The sequence below is a fragment of the Diabrotica undecimpunctata genome, chromosome 2 (assembly GCF_040954645.1).
Source record: "Diabrotica undecimpunctata isolate CICGRU chromosome 2, icDiaUnde3, whole genome shotgun sequence".
Classification (NCBI taxonomy): domain Eukaryota; kingdom Metazoa; phylum Arthropoda; class Insecta; order Coleoptera; family Chrysomelidae; genus Diabrotica; species Diabrotica undecimpunctata.
The window spans coordinates 100,732,767-100,755,192 of NC_092804.1; the positions used below are offsets into that span (position 1 = coordinate 100,732,767).

At 30.7% G+C, this 22,426-nt stretch overlaps 1 protein-coding gene across 1 annotated transcript in view; it reads right to left on the minus strand.

Annotated features, from left to right (window-relative positions):
• The window catches only part of mAChR-A (muscarinic Acetylcholine Receptor, A-type), a 229,925-nt gene that overhangs the window by 7,209 nt on the left and 200,290 nt on the right, over positions 1-22,426 (minus strand). The window contains exon 7 of the mRNA XM_072523255.1: positions 6,449-6,671. Coding sequence (XP_072379356.1) covers positions 6,449-6,671 — 223 coding nt within the window. The remainder of the gene's footprint in view (positions 1-6,448; positions 6,672-22,426) is intronic.

The following is a 22,426-nucleotide window of genomic DNA, read 5'->3' on the forward strand; positions in this document are numbered from 1 at the left end:
TTATGTAGTGAAAGTAATAAATTTAAAAGGACTTTTTTGGAAATGGTTTGTATTAGCAAAAATGATAAAAGTTTAAACAAAAGATCAGAAATTCATAATTTAAGCAAAATTTATAATTATATTCTTTCTTTATGATTTATATATAAAACTTGTAAAATGTCATATTTAATTCTCCATATATCTGTCACATTTCTTTCAGACATCTGTCAACGGTGAATAAATCTTCTTCTTTTTGTTACTAAACAAAAAAGAATGTTTAAACGAAATTTTATTTTTGGCAATATAATTGTCAAAAATAAAAATTTTATGTTGGCATTTATGACATTGAGGCTATTTGTAATTGGTTGCTATTTGAACTTATTTATAAATTCAATTATTTTTATATTAAAAAAATGTTTTCAAAATTATAAAAATTTTCGGAGAAACATTTATTAGATTAAAACATTTTTGTATTAAATATTTTGAAGATGTAAGCAGTAATTTTTACTTACCAAACTAATTTTTATTTGGTAACTTAACAAAAATTGTTTTTTTTTTTTTTTAGTTCAACCTTGTAAGTATTTTGTCTTTTTTAGCTCTTGATAATAATAATAATTGTAAACACAATTGAAAGCTCGAGAATTAAATAAATAAAAAAAAAAAAAAATAGTTAACCAATAGCCCTTTTATTGACTCCAACCCATCCAAAACAGTTATATATTTGTTCCAAACGAGTCACAAGTACTTCTTTTTTCTTATTCTTATTTATATATATATATTATATATATATATATATATATGTATATATATATATATATATATATATATATATATTTAAAATATATTCAATGGTTGAATTGCAGAGGTTTGATCGGTCAATAATTGGCAAATGAAAGTCGTCAACTACTTCATTGATTTACTTGAATACTTTTTGCTTTTATTCATTTTTTAAAAGCATCATCACTTCGCTACAAATAGAAATGATCTTAGAATATAAGTAAACAACGAACAGGGCAAACTACAATTTGTAGCTTTTTTGGATGTTATAAAAACTCACGATAACTTAACATTAAAACTAACTAAACGAGAAAAACGAAACAAACAAACACAAGAAAAACTGTATATGAGCACTATTGTTCATTTATTATTATTTATTATTATTTATTATATTATTTAATCTTATTTATTATTTATTAATAATTATCAACTACCCAGAGGCATTGTCTAAGTAAGTTTTGACGTAGTATCCTTGTTCACAAATATTCCACTTTCCAGTGTATTAACTTTTCTCCGTAACCATTGGAATAAAATCCAACCCCACAGTCCGATATCTTGGGAAACTTTTTTCGAATTATTAAAATTGATTTTTGACACCAATTATTTAATTTTCAATGACAAATATTATCGTCAAATTTTTGGACCTCCTATGGGATCCACGATTTCTCCTATTCCAGTCAACTTTGTAAAATGATATGTCGACGATCTGATTTCAGCAACCCCGCCGGGCAAGACGGTGGACACCTTATCAGTTTTTAACTGCTTTAATCCTCACTTACAATTTACATGTGAATTTGTGGTTGATACCAGTATCCCGTTTTTAGATATGCGAATTATTCGCACACTTGATAACAGATTAGTCACTACCTCGCACAGAAAAGAAATGGCTAGCAACCGTTTCTTAAATTACCTATGTGCTTAATGTGCCCTTGCACAACATGCCATTTCAACTAAACATAGTATCGATTTCACGAATACCAAAATACTGTGCAAACAACAAAATTATCACAAGCGATCTATCCTTGAAATGTGTCAAATTCTAAAACATCCATCGACCCTAAATAAAAGAACCGACATCGACAACTTAAGCCAGATATATCTCTCTCTCATCATACAAAACAAATAAAAAAACCCCTCACAAGACATGAACTTCATTCCTATCCTTCTTTCTTTTTTTTTTTTTTTTTTTTAAAATAATACTCCAAATTGGTCCATTTTCCATTGAGTACAATATATTTAAAAAGAGAAAAAAAAAATAAAAAATGAATTTCTTTTTTAAAAAAACGTCGGTCCCTTTTCGTTTACCAATTCCCTTGATAATCGTACCTCACTGCATTCCAAATAAACACATGTACGAAAACAAGCCACATGTGAAATTATGACATTCTACAACGGATAGAAAACAATCGAAAATATTAGTGTGGTTTGACCCTTGAAAGAGCTTAAACTAACATCCAAATGAAGCCAGCGGTCAAAATAAAAAAAAATCACCAACAAATATATAAATGACCAATAGTGCTCGTATACAGTTTTTCTTGTGTTTTTTTGTTTCTTTTTTCTCGTTTAGTTAGTTTTAATATTAAGTTATCGTAGAGCTTTTATAACATCCAAAATCATTTCTATTTGTAGTGAACTGATGATGCTTTTAAAAAAAGAATAAAAGCGAAACGTATTTAAGTAAATCAATGAAGTAGTTGATGACTTGAGTATATTTTAAATTTAATTAACGGTCGTATTTTTTGCAATATATATATATATATATATATATATATATATATATATATATATATATATATATATATATAAAAGCAGGGTGATGGAAAAATCCATCAATATCCTATTTAAATAATTATGTGATTATATTATTAATTTAGTTGAAAAGTCTTACCGTCATTATCATTATTATTCTCTTTACCTTTATCCCTATGCGGATCGGTGTCCCTAATTACATTTCTCAATAATTTTTTATCTTGGGTCATATCAATATTAATACCCTTTACTAAGACATATGCTGCCTGAGCTTGTCCTTCAGGTCTTTTTTGGTCTTTCTCTCCTACTACTTCCAGGAACCCACAGATCAGCAATTCTTCGTATTGGATGACTAACGTCTTGACGATGAACATGACCAAACCATCTTAGCCTATGTTCTTTTATTTTGGCAACATTGGTGCCACTCCTACACTTCCCCTAATATTCTCGTTTCTAATTTTATCACTCCACTCATCCATCTAAGCATCCTCATTTATGTTTTATAGAATTTTTACATCAGTTTCATTTGAATTTTTCTATCACACAACACGCCACTCACTTCCTTGCACTTCATCCATCCAACCCCAATTCTCCTACATTCATCTCTATCTATTTCCCCATTACTCTATTATACCGATCCTAGGTACTTAAAACTATTACTTTTTACAATCATTTCACCATATTTGCACTAACTCCATCTTTAAATGCACATTTCAAATACTCTGTTTTTGTCCTACTAAGTTTTAAACCTTTTTCCTCACTGTTCCAGTTTTTGTTTTAAGTCGCTTTTACTACATTATCGGCATACATTAAGCACCACGGAATATTACCCTGTAGTTTCGCTGTTATTTGATCTAGAACTAATGAATATAAATAACGGCTAAGAACCGAGCCTCGGTGCAATCCTACTTTCACATGAAATTTATCAGTTTCTTTCACACCTGTCCTAACACTAGTAGTTCTTACTCCCTCATACTTGTCTCTCACAATCTATACATATTCACCGGAGACTCCTTTCTTATTGAATGTCCACCACAGAATCTCTCGAGGAACTCTATCATATGCTTTCTTAAAATCAATGAATACCATATAAGCGTTTATTTTTTATTCCTGTATTTTTACATCAACTGCCTTATAATGAAAATACGTCTGTTGTTGATCTGCCTTGCTTAAAGTCGAACGGATTATCAGATATTTCGATTTCTTTACATATCTGTCTATCAATTTCTCCCTTTCATATTTTCATGGTGTGACTAAGTAGTTGTATGGCCTTGTGGTTTGTAAATTGTTGTATATCTCCTTTGATTTTGTAGACAGATACTAATACACTGCTTCCTCATTCATCTGGCATTCGTCCAATTTCCATAATTATATTAAATATACCTGTTCACCAACTTGTCCCTGTCTCTGCTTTTCACATTTCCCCAAGAATATCATCTGGTCCAACTGCTTTTCCTTTTTTTATTTTTTGCTTAAACCACTTCATCATTTGTTATTTTGGTCAGCATTGCTGCTACCGTCTCTGTTAACTTAACTGGTTGTCTGTTAAATTCTTTATTTAGTAGTCTGTTGAAGAACTTTTTCCATCTATTTGTGACATTCTTTCGTGAATTATTATTTCAATATTTTCATCTCAGAAACATCTAATCTGATTAAAATCTTTTGCTTTTTTTGCTCTGTTTGGCTATTTTATATATCTTTGCTTCTCCTTTCCTCTTATTAAGTTAATTGTATAAATTTGTATACGCTTCTGTTTTAATAATTTTCTCTTCTCTTTTAGTTTTGCTTGAAGTTCGTTGAATCACCACTAGGTTACCTTATTCTTAAACTTCTTTCCTGACGTTTTCCCTAAGTATTTCAATAGCGGTATTTCTGACGATACTAGCCATCTTCTTCCAAATTGTATTAGGACTTTCTTATACGTTCCAATATATTTTCTCTACAATTTTTGCCCTGAATCTATCTTTATCTTTTAACATCCACTACTTGATTTTTTGTGGCCCTCTCCAATATTTTGGTTTGGTATCGCTTTTTATTTCGATGTCCAGCATAAGCAATTTATGTTGTTGGCTTACTGTTTCACTAACTATTACCTTCCAGTCCTTACTTTCATGTACATATTTTTCATATCTTTTTCATATCTAATGCTGTTGCTAATTTAATCATGCCATCTCCAGCTCCATTTCCAGGCTTCATAACCTGTCATTAATTGACTATTACATTGGAGAAGGTATTTTCAATGTTATTAGCATCATATCCTGTTATACTATCATAGTCAGAAATATCTTGACCAAGGTAGGTATGGATTTTCTTCTAAAGAGACGTTCGTTTGCGAATCATACTTCTGTCTTCTAAATAGGGATATACTTGTGTGAGCATATCAATTAAGCCGATGTAATCTTTGGTGCATTCTTAAATTATACTTAAAAAATCAGCAAAGCCCGTAATATTAGTTAGAAGTATATCTAGTTGTTTGTATTCAAAACGAAAAATGGAGAGTGATTTTCAAATTTCATTACTTCTGCTAATATTGGATGCATTTTTTGGGAAATTGCATTATTTAAAACCTAAAAAATTAGCTGATGAACTTGTTTTTCTGATAGTGTATATGACTGTTGCAAAACTGCATTATCTACACGGGGTAAATATTTTTCATTATTTATGTGTTGATTGTCTAGAACTGTGGATTCTGAACATCGAGATGCTTCGTTGACGGGATTCTTGCAGTTATAGCAAACCAAACCATCTTAAGATATGAAAATACTATAGGGCATATTATAAAACTCCAGTCGAAATGAATCCGGCTATAATCACTGATATATATTTGCCTCCTAAAATTGAGAATTGAGTTAGATTCGGATAAGGTGTTACTAATTTTAAGAAATATGCAAATGCGATTGTTGGACAATCGAGAGCAGAAAATTATAGTTTAATTATATTTTACAAGAAGATAAGTTAATCTTAGAGTTTGCTATTATTTATTGCTTTAAAAATGATCGCCTGTTCCTCAGTTCCTGGAATAAAAACTAAACTTTTATTGTTGCCGAGGTACATGTGACGCATTTGCTTACTTGTGGATAGTAGATTGCTTTGTAGTGACTTTATTTCCAATGGTTAATAATTAATAATTTTATTAAACACGCTTTGTTGACAGAAAATAGGCCGGCCCCGACCAACTGCAAAATAAGGTACATATTATGTGGGTCTTTGACTACAGGTATAATTAATTTAAAACCACTGATAAGGCAAAATTGTTTATGATTGAAATACCAAACTGTCCCAATATAATAAGTTCAAAATGCTTTCACGAAGAAATTAAATATTTCTTGTACTGTTGTCATCGATTATAATTAGGCACAAATTCACAATTTATAACTTTGGTTTTTCATTTGAAAATAACAATTTTGCTGAGACCGTACTAGGAGCAACATTACATTTCTTCACACAGAGTCGTGTCTCCCATTCCAGGAATAAAAATATGGTTTATATAGTTATTTTCTTAAATATAATAATATAGTAAAATAAAATGAAGGCTGAAATTTAATGAGGGTATAGTGAAAAAATTCATAAATGATAAAGCAAAAGAACGAGTAAAAAGAATAAATTAGACTGAATAAAAAAAAATGAAAGCCACTGAAACTCATTATGATAGTTAATAACTATGAGTTATTCTATATAATACAAAGGAGGTAAATCATAAGAATATCAGACGGAAGTTGAAGACATTGCTGGTTTACATTTATACACTACTATTATTATCATCAATATGTTATAAAATACGCTAAAAATATTAATTCAACTTTCGGCACGCACACAGAATTTCTTGTAAGCTATTTAAAATAATTACATTAGACTCGCTTATTAAAATTTATCATATTTATTTTTTTAGATTTTCGGCAATTGGATTATTGATATCTCCAATAAACTACACATTAGACCTTACTTCGGGTATCATCTTGATGGAAGGTCCCTCGTTGCTAACGGCACCGTCTGTATTTTCCCCAGGAAGTCGTATAAGGATTGTGTAGACACTGTCAGTCGACACTGACCTGCCTGTTAAACGGTTACTGGTAGGTAAACTCCTGGAATCTCTTGGCGCTAAACGAGTTGGGGTCATATTGGCCTGAACAAACGTATGGTCACGTTGAGTTGCTACGTAAGAATCCCTGAAATAGACAGAACATTTAGTTAGGGATTTAGTTAAACAATATTTTAAAAAACTTGATAATATAGGTACTGCTTTAAAAAAATTATACGGTTTTTCAACATTTTCCATTAGATCCCGATACTTTTTTCATTCCTAATTAGATGGCGACCGAGTAAACATCGTTTTTTCGTTTGTTTGGATAGATATTTCTGTTATCTACGAGTTTTTTCATATTACTAGTTTTGCTAATTAGTGTGTAATTAAAAAACATAATGTGATATTTACGAACAATTTAGTGTTACAGTTTTTTTTAAACTGTAAATCGTTAACTATAGAAATTGAACAATTTGATTGTCCTGTGGCGTTACATAATACCACGTAACTGTAATTTTTAATCACTTTATCCACAGAGTGCTACTGGGACGTCTGTTGCATTAATTAAATTTACGTGTAGTGGTTTTTTTATCCAGGACCGCTCACAAAAATGACCTTAAATAACTAAAATAACATCACAAACAAACATAACAATGAACACCAAGTCTTATGTCACTGCAACTTTAAATAACCTCCACCTCCTTCGTTTCCTCATAAAAATCAAGCAATTATTTTACATGTTATTCCAAATGTTGTTCTTTTCGAATATATAAAAGCTATAGATGACATTGTTATCCCCAAAAATATCACTTTTAAATCTCGAATTTTAAACAGTCGTATTTGTATTGCAGTAGTGAACAAACTTGTCAGTGCCCACCAAAGTATTACCATCAACTAAGCAGTTGTTGATATCCAAAGTCTTATTACTCCTGCTAAACGTATTATTATATCAAATGTATCTCCCAAAACACAGCACCTCATAATCAAAAACGCGCTTAAAGATATCCTTTTACAAATAGCCCCTCCTGTTTCATACATGAAATGTGATTCATTTACTGATGTTATGCATACAGGATTAGCTTCCGACGTGTCTCATACGGTATTCCTGATAATGAAAACTTTTCAATTCAAACCTCTCTCTTAAAAACTTACGATAACGCTTCATACAATTTTTTGTCTACTAAATAGTTAAAATATTTTTAATATAAGCAAGCTGGTCATACTACTGACGCTTGTACCAATGCTCTAATGCTCCAATTAGTGTAACTTAAACTGTTCTTTCCCTACCCGCTATCCCCTTATCTCTCTCTCTCTTTATTTCCAATGGAGCTACAGCCCAAATCGAGCCTTGGCCTTTTCCAAACTATACCTCCAACCGTGCCGGTCTTGCCCCGATCTTCTCCTGGTTCTGACGTATAGCAAATTTTGTGCATCCGCTTTCACTTCATCCTCCCACCTTTTTCGTACCCTTCCTTTTTGTTTAGCGCCCTGAATTTTACTTATCACTACCCACCTATATATCCTCATCAGAAAGAATTAGTCTTAATCAAACCAATTTACAAAATTTATCCTCCTCCAAAATTCCAACTAGAAAAAAACTGACATTACGCAGTCATAATCCCCACCAATACAAAGGCAAATAAGAGCCATATCTACTGAGATCAATACAAGCACTCCTTTTCAACTCTCTCCGGTCGTTACACCGGATACAACTAAGAACCAAGTACCCCCCCCACTTGTCTGTAAAAACCAATATTCCCTTTTGGAAAATTTAAAAGAAATAATTTAAAACAATAATAACAGAAGAGCATAAACTGACACCTAGTTCACTAAACGGAGTTTAAGGTATTTACAAAAATAATCCATCGGAACCAACTCTTACCGAAACTCAGTTTATAGCTTTCCTAGAAATTAAATTTGGTATCACAAATCCACTTAAAGAAGCTCTTAACTTTACCTCTAACATCCAAGAGTTTCTAAACGACTTATCATTTCTTCATTCAGAAACAAAGGAGAGGTCTTTAAAAATCGCATTACTAGACTGTAAAAAAAAAATTAACGACAATTTTGTCCTAATGACTATCACAATATAAGTGCCTTGTTCGATTACCAAACTGATGATGAAACCAACTCTCCTATTTCTCAATGTCCTCATCAATCCGCTCAGTTGCTTGTACCTCACTCTAACAAAAAGTCGCTTTCAAAATCATACAATGGAATTACGATGGATTCATTCCTTGTTTAGAAAGAATCAAGCAATTAAGTGCCGAAGAACAACCTGAAATCATATGTTTACAAGCAACTAATTCCAAAATATCCAAACTTGCCAAACTAAAAAAAATTAAAGTCTCTTATTATATTTGAGCTAACTGCAACGGAGCCAGTGGTGGCAGTTCAATTTTTATTTCCAGTGAACTTCTTTCGTATTATCTCTCTCTTACCACCGAACTGGGGGCTATCGCCATAATCACATGGTGCCCACATGGTACTATATATAGTGTATACATTTCACCCAGCCGCCCACTAAAGGAAATAGAACTTCTGAACCTTATTTATTAGCTCCCCTCACCATAAATTCTTGCAGTCGATTTCAAAGCCCATAATTCCACGTGGGATTACACGTCAAATAAAGGCAAAACTATTAAAAGTGTAATTAACTGTATGACTGTATGGGCTAATGTATATTAAATAAAGGTTCTAGTACACACTTTAATTTTTTCTATGGAACATTCCGTTTAATATACTTTTGCTTTAGTGATCCCAAAGCAGCACATTTACTAACTTGGAAATTCGATGGTGACTTTTATTACAGCAATCATGTTCCTTTCTTCACATCATCTAATATTCGCAATACTAAACAAACTCTGTCCAGAAACTACTGGCGACTAAAAAATGCTAATTGGGTAAGTTACACATATTAAACAAACATTGCCCTTCCTTTTCTCAAACTATTCAACAATATTGACAATAATATAACATTATTCAGACACCATACTTTCAGCTGCCAATTTGCACATTGGCAAAAGTATTATGTCGCATAAACAAAAAAAGTTTCTTGGTGGAATACCAGATGCCAAACTTCTATAGGTGGCACTTAAATATTATCGAAAAAATAATAACTTGAAAAACTTACAAAATTAAAAAAAGTTAGAGCGAAGTTACGGTTTATTAAGCTCCATGAGCTTATCGTTATCATATTTAAAATCAAAAATAATAAGTAATTTAGTAGATGATCTCCCTCCCAAACTTTTAGTTTAATGATTGACGAAGCTTATCTTTCCGTTGTCAGAGAATGTAAAGTATTCGATTCAATGTTTGCTTCTCGACTTACCTGGAAGCACATATATTGGAAATAAAGGGTGAAGCGTACAAAAGACTGAATATTATTAAAACTCTTTCGCACCTTCATTGGAATGCAGATAAAAATTCCCTTTTTAAATCTATAGATCTCTTATTCGTTCCAAACTGGACTATGGTTCTTACATATATATCTCTTCTTCTAAATCATACCTTAATCTTTTAAATTCGATACACAACACAGCTCTCCGTATTTGTATAGGCGCCTTTCGATCTAGCCCCGTAGAAAACCTATATTGCGAATCAAATAAACTCCCTCTTTGGATTAGACGGGAGAAACTACTATTCTCCTACGCAGTAAAATTACCATTATTAAAACCCGTCCCACTAATTTTGGCACAGTTACCTGATGACACATCTCTATCACAAACAATTCCACCTCTCCTATTTCCATATCCTCCTTGGTCTATAGTCATTCTTCAATGTAACAGATCACTTACAAAATACGATAAATTTACAACTTCCTAAGAACTCATTATAAAATTTTTTATAGAAATTCTTCTTCTTCTTAGGGTGCCTGTACGTTCCAAACGTTGGCGATCATTCTGGCTGTGAGAACTTTGTTGGTTGCTATACAAAATAGCTGTGTTGAGGTCTTTCTATACCATGTGCTCATTTTAGCAAACCAGGATATCCTTCTTAGTCCTGGGGCTCTTTTTCCTTCATCTTTACCTTACAAAATGCATTGAAGTAGCTCGTATCTGCCTTGATTTCTCATTATATGTCCCAAGTACTGTAGTTTACGGCTCTTCACGATGTTGAAATGATGTTATAGAAATTATTCACTCTAAACAGCCAAAATACGTAGGTATATATTGAATGTTTAGTGTAGCTGGGGAGCTTGTCTAAGAGTTATCTAGGGAGTATCTACCGATAAAACAGTAAGCTTTAAAGAACATCTTACGAAGACGACTACAAAACTCACCAAATAATACTTTGCAAAACTTATGCCACATGGGATTCCTCGGTGACTACACCTGTTACAGATCCGTGGTACTGGAACTCGTCTATACCATTGTGGAGTACTGTCCACCGAAGTGGCTCAATAGTCCGCATACCAAAGTGTTGACATCTAACTAAACTAAGCTTTGCGTATTAAATCGGGTACATCAAGGCAATACCAACGTATTGGCTACAACATTGGGCCACATAGCCCAAAAGAGTATGGAAAAATTAACACCGATCCCTTGCTTGGCTCCCACGTTGGTATCATCGGTAGAGACATAAGCAGTCTTTGCTCAAGAAACAACCCCTAGACGCTGCAAGAATTCTAGTCAAAAGGAACTTTAAGATAACTGACCGTTGCGTAGGCGAGAAGAACTAACTATGGCAGGTCGATTAGCTTTCCAGATAAAGAAAAACACGCTCCCCAAAGCCGATTACGATTTTGCAATTGGACTGTAAGATAAATGGTTAAATATCTGGTGGAACAGTGCCCGATCATACGCCATAGTGATTATCCGTTCAATTTTTTAGCTGCAACTAAGAGTCAATTGAATATATTTGTCAACTCATTGTTTGTTTATAAAAAGTAATTATTGTTATTTTCTGCTTGTAATAATTGCACTCTTTGTTTATACACAAAACTTAACTATGATATAGTCATAAGCTAAATAAATAAATAACAACACCGTTTAAGACTTAGCACTAAAAATTCAAATATATCAGTCATGTCTCCTGGCCTCCTACGCTTGAGACTAAGTAAGTCTAACTAAAAGATATCCTTTAATGCCAATTGGAAATAGAATATATCAATTTTTTAAAATTGTATTTCAAGATTTTTTGAAAACGATTTCCGCATTGGAAATCGAAACTTCAAAACAAAAAATTTAATTTTGACTACAATTTATGGAGATGTCTTCATGTATAAAATATTAACTTTTAATTACAAATAAAATAATTAATTTTCGTTCTCATTGTAACAAGAAGAAGGTTATTGCTCTTGGTCTTCCAATACTTCTTCGTCCATTTGCTGACTTATCTGGTGCTATTCGTACTATCCTATGCTTTGCCATTCTACTAATGTGTTTGTTCCACTTCTGTTTCCGTTTTGTCACCCATCCATTTATATCTTACATATTGCATGCTCTTCTTATGTTTTCGCTTCTCTCCCTATCCAACAGACTTTTCCCAGATATTTGTCGGAGTATTTTCATCTCAGCTGTTTCTAGTAGTCGTCTCGTTTTAGATGTATCAGGTGTTGTTTCCGCCGTGTATGTTAATATAGCTTTAATTGCTGCTTTATAGATTCTTGTTTTTTTTGTCTTGTGTTAGGTGTTTGCTTCCTGCTTTATTATTTTCCTATCAATTTCGATTTTACATCGTAGTGGGTATTAAGATGTAATCATAAATGTTTTTTTTGCTGATATTATCATATTGTATTTCTTGGCTATTGTATTAAAGACATATGTTAATCTTTGGAGCTCGTCTTCTGCCTTGGCGATTAATGCGGCGTCGTCTGCATAACATAATATTTGGATTTCTTTATTCCCCATTCTGTAACCATGCCTTTACGTACTGCTTGTATTATTTCATCCATTATTAAGTTAAAAAAAAGTGGGCTTAATGAGTTACCCTGTCTGATTCTGCTTTGTACTGGTATACAGTGTGTTAGTTTTCCATTTATCTTCGCCTTTATTCGATTATGTAAGGAAATGTTTTCGATGGTTTGTATAACATTGATTGGTATGTTTCTTTTATACAGTAGGCGTAAGACTTCTTCGACTTTGATGCGATCGAAAGCTCTGTCAGGTCTATAAAATATAGATATGCTTATTTATTGTACTCGATGACCTTTTTTGTGATTTGTCCGAATCTGAATCATTGTTCTTCATCTGATGCAGTTGTTAGTTTATTGATTTTGTTGGTTGGGACTTTTGTGGTAAGGTTACTGCTGATGGCAGAAAAACGTGATACTAAAATAGTGTATACTCAGTGCCACTGTCGTAGATATAGCCAAAATCGCCATTGCTGTAACACTATACTTATTACGAGACAGAACATTGCCACATATTAAGTGTACTGTACTATTAATTAATTATTTTTAATTTAACTTAATTTAAATTTTATTTAAAGAGAAAATTTAAAACTATGTAAAGTTTAAAATATTCAATACAATATATTAATAATAAGTACTAGTCTGTAACTAAATTGACCAATTATTACTAATTCACCACCACGCAGAAATATAATTGACGAAAGAGGAAACACAAAAAAAAATTGTTTTTCGGAACCATAAGGTATATTGAGATTTTAAGATCCTGTATATAAAATATGATATCACATGTCTGCCTAAAATGTTTCTTTACATTATATATTTATCTTGTATCACCGTTTTTTGATTTCTAAAATAAAGATTTTTCTCCTGTTACTAAAGTACATACCTACACAACTTTATCTTTGTTATTGTCCAATTCAGATCATTCAAAGGCCAACCCAAATTCTATTTATTGCCATATAAAATTCCTAAGAGACTACATACAACGGCAGACTCATATTTTCCAAAAAGAAACAGTCTTTTATATTTTGCAACAACTGCAATATTTCGATGCACTCGATCTATTGTCAGTTTGCTGTCTGAATGTACACTCTGCTGAATGTAATCAGACGAGATTTTTAGAATGACTTATATAAAAAGCGTTCTATTGGATTTTCTCTCTTCTGAGGAATGTACACTGAGTCATAGAGTTTGCCGTAATTTTATTTAGAACATTCACATCATGACTTGGATATAAATATGTACATAAAAATCTGTCTCTTTCAAAATATCAAGATTAAAACCAGTTAAAATTGATATATATATATATATATATATATATATATATATATATATATATATATATATATATATATATATATATATATATATATAAATATATAAATATATATATATATAAATATATAAATATATATATATATATATATATATATATATATATATATATATATATATATATATATATATATATATATATATATATATATATCGAGAAAAGGAGTACGACCGTCAATCCAATATAAACTAAGGAACACTCGAAGAGTGATGGGTTTTTCGGTCAAAGTGGAGAAATAAAAGACAAAGAAGGTGGCTACTTCATCTGTTTATTGAAGACGTTTCGCTTTCTGCTCAGCAAGCATCATCATATGAAAAACCAAACATCCATAGAGAAGTTAAAACATGTGTGTTACCTTAAAAAGACATGTAGCAGTCAATGATATTAAATGTGTGAAAAAACTTACGATAATGGACATTTAGAGATAAAGTTGTATAAACAATTAATTGAAACTAGGTACAGTTTACAAATTAACAGACTTAGCACAGCAAAAGAACATGTAATAATCATACATGTATATAAAAAATTATTGTAAAAAACTTAAGTAAAAAACATTAAAATTGATATGTAGAGAACTAGAAAGATCATGAGATGCACTTCCAACAATGTATTATCAGTTAAATTTAATTTTGATTTTAGGTAACATTATTGAATTGGTTAAGATTAAAATATAATATTTAAAAGTAAAATGAAGTTACCAGTCTTTAGCTTACTGAATGCCGCAGGTAAATTAATTAACAGGTGTAACACCCACGCCAACAACGTGAAAAGACAGTGGCCTTGAGGTCAAAATATGACAGAACAGCAAGGCGAAATACCAACCTCTAGTGCAATAGAGCGTAATACATTTATACTAGCAATACATTTAAAGAATATGATAAATTGGTTGACAACTTGTCATTGAAAAGCCAAAAACTTAAAGGAAAAGGTGGCTAAGATCACCATTTCCCCCCCAGTGATTGGTTTAGAAAACCAAAGAACAAAGCAAGCGAGGTCAATCGAAAATACCATATATTATAATATCTACGTTGTCACTGGTTAGCCAGCCAACACGTGAAGATTGATTTAACTTCCACAGTCCAAGGTTCATAGCATTTGGAACTGTGAATGAAAAAGATTCTATGAATCAGTTTCAATTAAAACATTTTACTAAACAAGTCAATCAAAAAATAATTACTTAATATATGTAAATGTGATATTGACAAAATAGTTAATAAAATGTCGATGAATCTAAGTTAAATAAAGAAAGAAAAATTTATTTTATTTTTATTTGAAATTATTAAATATGGAAATATGATGAAAAAAACCCCTTAGGGGACAATTTAAAGTAAACAACATATTAAGCCTAATTCTGTAAAATTAATGCATGATAAATTTGGCTCAAGTTACTAATGTCAGTTCTCTTATTAAGAGCATTTGGGTGTTTTAGTATTGAATACATTTCCAAAAACTGTCCTTTGACGAGATTGCGTTCATTGCCAAGAATTTTAACTTTATTAAAGTTCACTTTGTGCTTAGAGTTAATAGCATGCTGGGCAAGAGCACAGGTATGCTTAAATAAGTTGATATCACTGCGGTGTGTCGTTAGACACACTCTCAGTGATCTCTCTGTCTGACCGATGTAACATGAGTCACACTCAGCACAAGGTATATGATAGATTACATTAACTTGTTCCAGAAGGGACAAGGGTGTTTCACTTTTAGAAAACAAATTTCTGACAGTCTTAGCATTCTTAACTGCAATTTTAACAGGTACTTTATTCTGTTTATACAGTTTAACGAGTTTCTTAGTAACTTGAGGAAAATAAGGTAGATATGAGTAATGGGTACTTGGAGTCCCAAGTACAGCATTAGGCAGAACAGTATTATTTATTGAATTATTTGATATTGTTCTAAGTTGGTCACCATTGTGTATGTCATTTATAGAGGAACCCTAGCTTTGTAAGAAAAGGTATTTACTAATTAGGGAGGATGGATAGGAATTCTCAATCAAAATAATAAGTAATTGAAGGGATTCCCTTCGATTAACCGCATGTGTTAGTCTATTTAGCCTGCAGCTTAAAGCTTTAAGTAAGTTTAATTTATATTTAAAAAGATGACAAGAGTGGTAGTTGAGAAACCTCAAATATAACAACTTTGACATTGACTGTTTAATTGGTCAAAGTCAACAGTGGCTTAAACAACGTGTCACTTAACACAAAAGTGACTGTAACATAGGAAAAAACTCTTGTGCCTCAGTGGACCACCACTTGAAGATAGGACATATCTTTGACTTTAATAATGTAAAAATCTTGGAACAAGTTGATAATTATAAAAATTGGCTCTTCCTTGAAACGATACACATTAATAAAACTCCTGAATCTATCAATTATAAGACAGACACCAACCATTTAAGTAATATCTACTGCAACATACTAAACAATATAGAATATGATAGATCTTAACCTTTAAAAACAAACTTAGTAATTCTCTAGTAACAGTACCTATAATTTTATTCCATTCCTAAATATCGGTATTACAATAACTAACTACATACCATCAATTACATTTTATAGATCAATTTACCATGTTCCTGATTCGTTCTCAATTTTCTACTATTAATTCCATCTTTCCACTTTATAATATGGATAATACTGTCATAATAATTGTTTATTTTAACTTATTCACTAAAAATTCTACAATGGGAATTCACTCTATAAAATATTGCGGTTACCATAACTCCTAAATAAAAATCAAACAAAAATGTCATTATGTTAAAAAAATTTAAATTTTTCTCTAATAGTTGTAAGTATCAAAATATTCATTTTGTTTACATATAATAATTAATTATTCCAATAAATTTACAGTTTTCTGATGAAGAAGTCACAAAATCGTGACGAAATATTGAGACAGAACAAATAGAGTTTTATTTCCTACAGACCGATTGCATAATTTGAGAAATATATATATATATATATATATATATATATATATATATATATATATATATATATATATATATATTGCTATGATTGTTTATTTTGACTTTAATCTTAGTTTATTGAGCCAATAAAAAAATATAACTTATTTGTTATCAAAAGTAAAATAAACTCCTTATATTACCTGTGATCAATGGATTTAAAGATTTTCTAGTTGTCTTTTATCGGGATAGAGAAAAAAGGATAAGAATAAAAAAAATTTTATATTACAAAAATTTACGTTTCTTTATTTTATATGAAAGAATAAAACAATTATCAAATTCTGTCGTTATCTTATCAATCAGCATACAAGAAAATAAGTCAAATTTTTATAATAATAAGATTTTAAATCTACATACATTTATATTACGTGAAAACCAATTTTACTTAAATTTTTCGTTACTTAAAAAAAACAAACAACAAAACTTTAAACTTTTGATTAGCCTACCAAAACCTCAGTTCTTGAATTTGAATGCTAATGACCATGATGTCAAACCGACCCTTCACAGATATAAAATTCAATTGTACAAACACTTACAGCTTATTTTCTTGTTGAGTTGTATGTTGGAACATACCCATAAAAGTCCAGTCTCCTCAACGATGTGATCTCTCCTCTTTGGCACTCCGGCTCCTTCCTAACGTCTCTGCAAACCTTTTGCAGACTACACAAAGACACCTGATTCACTTCTCCAAACTCAGCTACTTATTTATGACACAAGGACCTCCTTTTGTCAACTTGATGCCGTAAGAATACTTTCACATATACTTTACAAGATAACCACGGTAGATACAAGGACCTCTTTTAATCTACTTGTTATCTCCTTCTGCAGAACTATTCACTTCTTTTCGTTACGCCGGTATCCAACTCACGAACCACACTCTATCTTGAGACAAACGACTGTTTCTGTCAATGACCAAATTATAACTAACTTCTCCGGTCTCATGATCGGCTCACATAATTCCCATTTAAAAACGACCGTCCAATCAAAAGCTCAAATTGTGTTTACCATGATTTTGGAAAAGCCTAATTTCGGTTTTAGAGAAAAACTAAATAGCTTACTTTAAAATTGGTTTTGTTAATACACAATTTATACATATTTCAAAAGATTAGAATATGGTCATTTATTACTTGACTATACAAACAATAAAAAGATTAACTTACAGGTAAAATGTCTTCTACTTCTAAACAAAGGTTTTTTGATAATTTTGTTTAAAACGGAAAAAATATATACAGGGTGGTCCTTAAGTAATTGTACAAAAAGAAACAGTAGATTCTACACTTTAAGATATTACGATTAAGACCAAATTGCTTTAATAAAATGTTGATATTAGGAAAGATACAGGGTGTTAAAGTGAGAATTTAAAGATTTATTTTTCGCTATAACTTTCATGTTTATAAACATTTATGTATAAAAATTTACAACCGGGTACGTTTTAATATGAGAAATTATAATTTGATGCACACTTTAATGTAACTGATAGAGGGCGCCACGTATGCTACATATGTGGTATAAATTTGCACTTAACTTTTTTGCTCTTTAAGATACCTGTATTTGGAACAAAAATATTAAAGATACATTATTTTAACAAAAAAAGGTATACCTGATAATAACTTCAAAACTCAACAGTTTTCGAGATAATCGCATTTTACAAATCAGCTGCATAATTCTTATTAAGGCAATTACTCCAGGCAACGAAGAAAAAATAGACAAAAACATTAATACTTCTAAATTTTGGTATAAAATACCTTTAATTAAAGTTAATAGTTAACGAAATATTAAATAAAATAAATATATCAGCAGGATACCTAATAATAAGATTTGACAAAATAACTTAATAATAGGATTTTACATAAAACATTTTACGTTTTATGTTAAATTAAAGTCATAATCCAAACATTTTGTTTAAAAACCAAATTAAGAAATAGTCAAACTAAATAAAATAACTTTTTGTCAAAGTAAGTGTTCGATATGTCCACCATCTTCTTTAATTCATTTGTCAATATACTCCATAAAAGATCGTCTCATATTAAATAGCATCATTGGTCCTAAAGAAACTGCTGCAGTATTTATTTCTTCCCATATTTGGTTGAGAATGTTTATGGGATTCTTATAGACACGTTGTTTTAATGCGCCCCATACACCAAAACTAATCGGATTAAATTCTGGGCTACGTGGTGGCTATAATGTATAATGGACGAATATATTCTTTTGGATACATATCCAAATCCTATGGTATATTATGGAACTACATCTTATTTGTCGCAGAGGTCAAATAATGTATTAAACTGTAATGTATCTCGTTCATTGGTTACTTCTATACACACGGAATAACCTATCGATGACATTACTTATTTATATGATTACGTTACAGCTTACGAGTAACTATAATTACATCTCGAAAAAATGGACCATTATGATTTACTAACCAACTAATATTATGCTGAAGTAAATTGTCTGTGTGTTTACTATATTTATAACACTAACGGTTATTAGACCAACAATGATCTTTTTGTAAAAATGCTGAGTCTTTAAGGTTGATTTGTAGCAAAAGTATTATAAAACAAGACAAATATGTGTTATTCAATACCTGTGCTCTAGTTTCTATTTGTCGTAATAAAAATGGGTAAACAATTTACGGAATGAATAATAAGTATTTTTTTCGGATTTTATCTCAACATATTGCCAAGGAATATGACTACCACGACCAATCGAACGTTCAGAAAAGTTGTATTTAAGTATGTTCTAACTACCTTCTCTCTAGAATGTGGTGGTATAACATCTTGCATAAACCACATATTTTGAGTTTTCAGCATTTTACAATAGAGAAAAAGGATTACAACGCCATTATAAAAACTTAAGAAGTTATAGAAGAGAGAAATTGTAAACATGATGAAGGACAACGTCTGAATAGGAACACGGCATCTAAAGTAGAAGATGAAGAATCTTTTCTCCAATAAGACATTTTGTAATGTTAAATTATCATCTTTGAGTTATTTTAATAAGAATAAACTATAAATTATGCTTATCTACAGGTATTCAGAGCTTTACCGCACAATTATCAAACTAAGAATTATTATGCAACTGACTTATAAAATGCGATTATCTCAAAAACGGTTAAATTTTTAGGTTACTTACAAGTACACCTTTTCTTTGTAAAAATAATGTATCTTTTATATTTTTTAACAAAAATAGAGCCAACTTAAAGAACAAAAAAGTTAAGCGCAAATTTATGCCACACATGTGGCATATGTGGCGCCCTCTATTAGTTACATTAAAGTATGTATAAAATTATAATTTGTGCTACTCAAAAGCATCTAACTGTAAATTTTTGTCCAAAAATATTTACAAACGTAAAAGTTATAGCGAAAAATAAAATTTTAAATTTCCACTTTAACACCCTGTATCTTTCTTAATATTAACATTTTATTAAAGCAAGTTGGCTTAAATCGTAATATTTGAAAGTGCAGAATCTACGGTTTCTGTTTGTACAATTACTTAAGGACCACCCTGTATATATAATTGTTATATATAAACCATAAGTTATAAATCAATTTATTTTATATTACACCTAGAGCTCAGATTAATACTACAACAGGAATTAACCTAACCAGTCTTCCGGGTTGAACCGCGTGGATTCTCATTGGGCCAACCTTTCGACATCCTCTTCGATGTCTTCTTCAGGGCTTCCGAGGTCTCAGTCTTCCGAGTCCCCAGACACTACTACATTGATCACTTATCAAAGCATTACTGGTGCTGGAAATAGAGGACAGGTCATTTATACCGTCGATGGTACGTGGCTTGGGTGATGGTATATATATATATATATATATATATATATATATATATATATATATATATATATATATATACATTAATATCGTTCTTAGCGATTTCATTTGGTGCTACTTAAGTCCAATTTCTGTTCTTTTCTTAAAGAATGTAATTGCAATTGGCATGTTTTGGTAGTGTGCAAACTGAACGAGTCTTTCTCCCTTACCATTCTTATTACCGACTCCATACTTTCCCATAACTTGTTCCTTGTCGTTTTTCTTTCCCACTTTGGCATTAAAGTCACCAATTAAATACTTTAAATGACTTTTATTGTTATTTAATGTTTCATTTATGTTACTGTAGAGTTTCTATATTTCTTCGTCAATGTGAGTAATCGTTGGGGGGTATATTTGTATAATTTGTTTATTGTATCTCTTTGATAGTTGTAATTTTTCATCCTTTAACTACCCTCTATGAGGAGTCAATAATTCTACTACGTTAAAATTGAAGGTGATAAAAAATCTATTTTTATAATTTTACTGTATACTACTTGTAACTGAAAATATAAATTGCTTGCCAGGTTTTTACTAAATTTGATCCACCCTTATAATTTTTGACCCCCTAAGCCTCAGTTAATGTTCGTCTCAACTACCCGAATTGAAAAACATTTTCAAATGTTATTCTATACTAATATTTATTTTTTTAATGTTTAAATATTAAAAATATGAAAACACTTTATTCCAAAAACTATAAATTTTACCTGTGTAAAAAATTGACTCTGATTCGAGTCGTATTACATGGCTAAGCGAAATCAAATCGTTAGTCCCTTTTATGATATAAAATAACTGAAATCAAGTTGAGTTTTACTAAATACAATGGAATTTTTATATTTCACAGAATAAATTACCAGGTAAGAAATATTCAAATTAAAATAATTTTATTATGTATATTACATTATTTAACTGATTTTAAAGGAGGGTCGGGACCGTGAGCACCTATTGTTAAAAGATTTGTATGGGTATGGTCATTAGTAGACTTCGGCAAATATGCATATTGCATATTTTGCATATTGTGCATATTTTATGCAAATATTTCATATTTTGGAATATTTGTATAAAAGTTTGCATAAAGTGCATAAAAGTTCAGATTTTTATACTGTATTTGAAATTTTTTAAACATACCAATTTATTTCAATTCTTGTATAAAATTTTGTAGTCATTTTAATCAAGAAATGATCTAAGTACGTAATCTCTACAGGTACAAAACATTTACAATTTCAAAGAAGATCAATTTAAGTAGCCCTCAACATTCTTAGAAAGTCTCGGTCACTGAGTCATTCAGTTATTGGATAATCGCTAGGGGATCGCTCATTTGCATTTTATGATGTAATCCCCAAATCTATCTACAATTTATTGTATCTTAACAGCAGGTAAACGGCTAAAAGTTTTGTTCCTAATTTAGGGATTTTCCAAAATCTCCCAGTTTATTGAATTAGGTATCTAAACATTTCTAATTTGATGCTCAGATTTGTAAATCATTTTTGTTTTGATATTCAAAGCGTCATTGTGCGTAACAAAAAGGAAGATTGTGATTTTATAATGCCTAAAACAACCAGTGCTTCAACTTGGATTAAACCTTATAAAGAGCTGTCTATGGATATGGGAAAAATCTACTGTTCAGTCTGTGGCAAAATTGTAAGTATCTAATATTTTCTATTAAATATCTAATATTTCATACATACAGGGTGTTTCCAAATGACACTTACAACGTTTGACTGTAGATACTTCTCGAAAAATTGAACAAAACCATATAGTTAATGAGGGGTCAAACTTATTTACTTTTCGAGATACAGGGTGTTAAAATTAAAAAAAAATTAAATTCTTTTAGTTAATAACAACAATAACTTTAAAACCAATAAACGTATTTACTTGAAATTTAGTACTCGTAGGTTGTTTTTAAATGAAAAATAGCTTCCTTTAG